Source organism: Crocuta crocuta, unplaced genomic scaffold (assembly GCF_008692635.1).
Source record: "Crocuta crocuta isolate KB4526 unplaced genomic scaffold, BGI_CrCroc_1.0 scaffold119, whole genome shotgun sequence".
In the NCBI taxonomy this organism is placed as follows: domain Eukaryota; kingdom Metazoa; phylum Chordata; class Mammalia; order Carnivora; family Hyaenidae; genus Crocuta; species Crocuta crocuta.
This window is the reverse complement of record NW_027551562.1, coordinates 10,141,895-10,147,520: the sequence shown is the minus strand read 5'-3', so window position 1 is coordinate 10,147,520 and position 5,626 is coordinate 10,141,895. Positions and strand designations below refer to the sequence as shown.

Sequence of the window (5,626 nt, the reverse complement as noted above, 5' to 3'; positions counted from 1 at the left end):
CCACGCCCCCGCCCCGCCCCGCCCCTCCACCCGCAGCCCCAAGGCCCCGTCAGTCCCCCAGACCTTGCTCTCTGGGCCCAGCACCTCCTTGTCCTTCTCCGCGTGCTGCAGCTTCCGGTTCAGGTCCTGGAACATGTCCTGGTGCCGCTTCCTGGTGTGCATGATTTTCTGCGGGGGGCACCAGAGGCGGGGCGTCCTGAGCCTGGAGGGGGCTGCCCCGCCTGGCCGGGCTCCTGCTCCTCAGCCCCTCCATGCCTGTGGTCAGGGCTCCAGCCACCTGGGCCCCCGGAGCTCTGAGCGCCCTTGGCCCTGGGTGTTTGGGGAAGGGGGACACCGACCCACCTCGAAGTCCAGCTCTGCATACCGCGACTTCCGCCGCTGTGGGGAGAAGGGGTTTGTGCGTGTTTGCAAGCAGTTCCCCAGAACCCCCCAGACTGCAAGTCCAGGCCTCTCCTCGCCTGAGGATGGGGGACACTGGGGACCCCCTCACCCCATGCCAACTCCTGGTTCTCCGCCAGGCTGGGGAACATGCCTCTGACCGCCCTGGAGCTATACTTGGCAGTGCCCAGGCCCCTTGGCAGCCATGCCCTGAACAGAGACAGTGGGGCCCCAGCCTGAGTGCTCTGGGGAAGCGGGTGGGCAGAGGGGGCGCCCGCTGAGCCAGGGGAATAGAGGCCCAAGGCCCAGACAGCAGTGCCAGTCACATGAAAGTCACATGACTGCCTGGGGCTCTGGTACTCCAGGTCCAGGATGGGGGTGAGCCTGCAGAAGCATTTCATCACGTTCTGTCCCAGACTGTCCCCAGGGCCATCTCCTGCTTTGAGAGACAGGGGACAAGGGTGACGCGGAGGACAGGGTTCCTGGAGCAGACCGTGGGCACACCAAGGCCAGCCGGAAGTGGGGGGCGGACCATGCCCAAGGCTCCCTCCCTCCACATCCTCTGCCCCTGCATTTCTTCGCTGTCTTAGACTGTCCTCCAGGACCAGCACCGGCCGGTGACGGGAGATGAGAACCGGACACAGGGCGGCGGCACGGCTGGGGGGCTGCAGAGAACTGGGGCCTGGGGCTGCTTCGCCAGAGGCAGTGAGGCAGGAGCTGGGGGCCTGGGGGGTCCCTGGGGGTGCTAGGCCCTGCCCCCCCAGCGCACTCTGAGCCCCGTGCTGTACAGGCAGAGTGTGGCCAGTTCTAGGCCTCAGGTTGATCTAGGGAGGGAGTTGCTGCCACGACCGCCCAGCCACGGAATGAGCTAGACTCAGGCCGGCTCAAGCCCAGCTGGGTGGGCCCCCCGCAATGGCACAGGCCCCCAGCTTCCTGTCACAAGGGCCCAGCAGGGCCAGCGTGGCTAGAGAATGGGGTGAAGGTGCCTGGGTCCTCGGGCTGGCCCTGCCTAGCGCAGGCCTGTCCCCACTCTTGCCAGGGGACCCCTTCCAGCGGGAGTGAGGCCAGGACGCCGGCCCCCAGCCTTCCTAACGCTGGCTGCATGCCCCACCTGCCAAGCTGCAACCCAAACCAGCAGCACCCACGGCACCCCCTGCCCCCCGGGCCGCCCTCACCTCCAGGGAGCTCACGGACAAGGTGGTGACATTCTCGTTCCTGGTCCCGGTCCCCGAGCTGGGCCCTGGGTGGGCAGCGGGCTCCCCGGGCTCCCCCAGGCTGGGGGGTGCTGNGCATCTGGTCGATGTGGATGCTGTGCTTGGACTCCTCGGGGGGCTTGGGCCGCAGCGTGGCCGTGGCCGTTGGCAGGATTACATAGCTGGTGTCCAGGGCCTTCTCCTGGGCCCGGCTCAGCTCCGAGTCCAGCTTCTTGAAGATGTCCCCGTCACCGGCAAAGGAGGACTTGGGCGCCCGGTCCTTCTTAAGGGTCAGCGAGTGGTTGGGGAAGTCGGGCAGGGGGCCGCCCGGGCAGCGGGGCGAGCCGTGCAGGTGCAGCTTGGACACGTTGGCCGGCAGGCTGTTGAAGCTGGTGGGGGGTGCCTTGGTGTGGGCAGGCTTCAGCTTCTCCTCGGGCAGCGACGGCCGCTTGAGCGTGCCCGTGATGGTGGCCGTGCGGCAGGCTGCAATGTCCTTGTTCAGCACTGCGGGGACAGGTGAGGGGTCAGGGCAGCCTCGGGGACGGTCCCGATCGGGCGCACCCCTCTCTCGTGCTCGGTGCTGCTGCAGCTGGGAGTCCTTGGCCTTCTCAAGCAAGGCTGGAACGTGGGGTCCTCCCGTCTGCCCCCGCAGATAAGAGGTCAGATGACTGCCACCCACACACAGTCCCTCCCAGCAGCCAGGCGGCCCCTGTGGGCTCTGGAGCCAGCCCACACTTCCTGGAAGTTTGGGGACACACTCCTCCTTGCTCCTGGGGTGCAGGGCCCTGTATGCCTAGCCCCTTCTGTTCAGCTGCAGCAGGCGGGGGCAGGCCACCATGGCGTCCCACCCGGGCCCCAGCATGCCCGACACGTGCCTCGCTCCTGCCAGTCAACTCAGCCTCGCTGGCCCACAGGGAGCGCCAAGTGGCCAGGCCCACTCAGGCCTGTCCTCGGGAAGCCTGCTGTGAGTGCAGAGCACTCTCCTCGCTGCTCGGCGGCACCGGCCACACTCTGGTCCCGCCCCCAAATGCCCATAGCGCCTGCTAGCCGCTCCTTGCTGCCACCCCCTCCGACTGAGCGGATGGTCACTCACCAGCCCCCAGACTCCCCCTCCTCTCTGGCGGCTGGAGCTTCCCAGGCTCCTCTCTTCTCCAGCCTCGGGACGCTGACCCCCTGCACCCACGTCTGCAACCCTCCCCTGCTCCAGGTCGACCAACAGGGGGCCTGCCATCTCCCCCCACAAGCCTGTGACCCTCTGGGCCCCTGCTGCAGGGATCTCCCCGTCCGCCCCACGGGGGGCAGTCCGCCTGGACGGAGCTGTGCACGCCCCCCCCNTGCGGAAATCCAGCTGTGGGCCTCCCGTGTGCTAGGCCCCAAATCCAGACTCCTTCCAGGCCCCCAGACCCCGCCGGTGTGCCCAACCTCACCCTGTGTTTGTGACACCAACCTCCCCCTGACACCCCGGGCCAGCCTGGGCCATCTTACTGTTGAGGAAGAAATGGGGGGCTTGGAGGCGAGTGCCACCCAAAGGGGGCTGGGCCCGAGCCTCCAAAGGCCCTCAAATCTTGGGGTCACCTCTCAGGGAGGCTGCCTAGACTACGTGAGACCAAGATGGGAAGTGGAAGACCATTCTGTCCAGTTCCCGTTCAGCCCAGAGGTCACTTCCTCCAGGAAGCCCTCCTGGGTCCACCCAGCAGCAGCTGACACTCCCAATGTGGCCCCATAGCTCTCTCTAGAGAAGACGCTCCTCAATGACCTGGCAGGTGCAGGGCAGTGTGGCCAGCTGGCTCCACAGCTCCGAAAGACACCACCTGTCCCTGCCCCGGATGCCCTGCTCTTGGAGCAATGACACGAAAGCAGCCTCCCTTCATTGGGCAATCAATTCCCTTTTTCCACTTGCTTCCAGGAAACTCAGCATTAGTCTGGGCCTCACTGATGGCTCCTTCGCCCTGCCTTCNGCTCGGCCAGCGCCTCCCTGGTTGGATGAAGGATGAAGATGTGAGGACAACACAGAATGTGGGCCCTTGAGGGACAGCAGGCAGGGATGGGTGACGAGGTGGTGACAGGGCGCAAGTGGGGCGGCTCCAGTGTCACACAGCTTGTCCAGCCTCACTGCCCCCACACAGAGAGTGGAAACCAGAGACCGGAAGTGTCTGTGGCTGCTGGGGGGCGCACAGTGCTTCTCATTTAGGGGCTTGGAGGGGAGAGGACGGGGCTAGGCCGGGGCCCAGAGGTTCGCTCCAGCGCTAACAATTCCGCCTGCACCGCATGAACCCCGATGAGCCCAAGCTCCTGGACAGGTTTCTGGAAGTTTCTTCTAGCGACCCACAGACCCTGCCTGCTGCCTCAGGGCAGTGGGTGGGAAGCATGGGAGTGGCTGGTGAAGGCCAAGGTTGGGGCGGGCCAGGCCCCGGAGGAAGGCCCGTGTCAGGTGCGGACCAGGCCCCCGGGCATCAGCCCCTCCATCCGGGCGGATGTGACCCTGCCTTACGGCGTGGTCTGTGGCAGGCGGCGGTGGGATGAGGGCAGACAGACGGATGCACAGACACACAGAGAAAAGAAAAAGAAGCAAGTGGCCCCAGCGAGGGCCACCTGTCGCTCTCACCTGGCAGGCGCTCACCTGATCTACAGGCCAGATCCACGTCCTTCTCGAAGTCAGTCTGCAAGACAGAGGTGGGGCGGGGTGAGCGCCCGAGGGGCGGGGTGAGGGCCCGCGAGCCGGCAGGAGGGGCTGGGCCACTGCCCGTCACCACGCTGCCTGTTGGCCTGGGCTGGGCTGGAGCGGCACCTGGAGGGGTGTGCGTGTGCCCACGTGTGTGCACACGTGGGTGCCCGCCACGGGGTGCTGAGAGGGCCACAAGCTTTTACCCAGAGGCTCCTGTGTGCAGTGAACCCCTGGCGGGCAGCCCTGCCCCTGCCTCCTCCGTGCGTGTGTGCACATGTGTGTGTACGTGTGTGTGCATGTGAGTACTTTCCAGGGCGTTTGTGGATGAGCAGGGAAGGCCATTCCCACGCGGCTCACTCACGCCTGCCCCTCTGGCTCAGTCTCCCCCAGGCCCCGGGAATCCAGCACAGGGACCCCTCTGCTCTGCCCTCACGTCCCTTCCACGGGGTGGGGCTTGAAAAGGGTCTCAGCAGAGGCCCTGCTGCCTGGGCCGTCACCCGCTGGCGTGGAGGGCCTGGGGGGGCCTGCCCCCTGTCACCTGTGGAGGCCTCCCCACAGCCCCCGGGGTGAGGAAATGGAGGCCAGCCGGCCAGAGACGCAGAACGGGGCTGAGACACAGGTGTCCGGTGCCAGGGTGAGGCCCGCCGTCCCCTGAGCGGCGGCTGAGTCCCGCTGCGGCTCCTGCCCCACCCCACCTAGGAGCTGGGGGAGGCGGGAGCGGGGGACCCCCCAGCCTCAGAGAGCTCGGTGGACTGGGAGGCTGCGGCATGGCCTTCTCCAGGGGCCGCGGGGCTGGGTCCTAATCTCAAACCTGGAGCTTCCTTCTCCGCGAACCAGAGGCTGGGTCGATGGGAAGACTGCAAAGCCTGAGGTCAGAGGTCGGGCCAGGAGGTCAGAGGTCGGGCCAGGAGCAGTGTCTGGGGCATCTGGGACCCCGGCCCCTACCGGTGAGGATACGAGCCTCCTCCCCGGCTCTGACCGCCGGCACCTGCTGAGGCCCGGGCTGTGAGCCTCACACCCTCACGGGGTGGCTGGGCACCCTCGGACTGAATGAGCACCTCTTGGTGGCCAGGCTCACCACACAACAGGGGGCACCCAGCGGGCAGCAGGCACCCAGTGACGGCATGGAGAATTCACTCAGGGCGCTCCCAGGACCTGAACAGGAGGCCTGATGGCAGGGGTGGGGTGGGGGGGTCAGGGAGGGCTCCCTGGAGGTGATGTCCCAGCAGGCACCTTCGAGGCGGGCAGCAGCGGTGGGCAGTACACGGGGGTACTGTGAACCGGAGGGCCTAAGCCGGCCTGGCGGAGGGGGGAGGCTGAGGGGTCAGGCCAGGGCTGGTCCAAGGGGCAGAGGCTGCACGAGCGAGTCCCACCCTGGCTGCACCGAGGA

General features: G+C 67.0%; 1 protein-coding gene across 1 annotated transcript in view; it reads right to left on the bottom strand.

Annotated features, from left to right (window-relative positions):
* Positions 1-5,626, bottom strand: part of LOC144219906 (adhesion G protein-coupled receptor B1-like) — a 6,755-nt gene that overhangs the window by 419 nt on the left and 710 nt on the right. Inside the window, 5 exon segments of the mRNA XM_077750023.1 lie at positions 64-168; positions 343-378; positions 1,554-1,668; positions 1,670-2,075; positions 4,192-4,231. Coding sequence (XP_077606149.1) covers positions 64-168; positions 343-378; positions 1,554-1,668; positions 1,670-2,075; positions 4,192-4,231 — 702 coding nt within the window.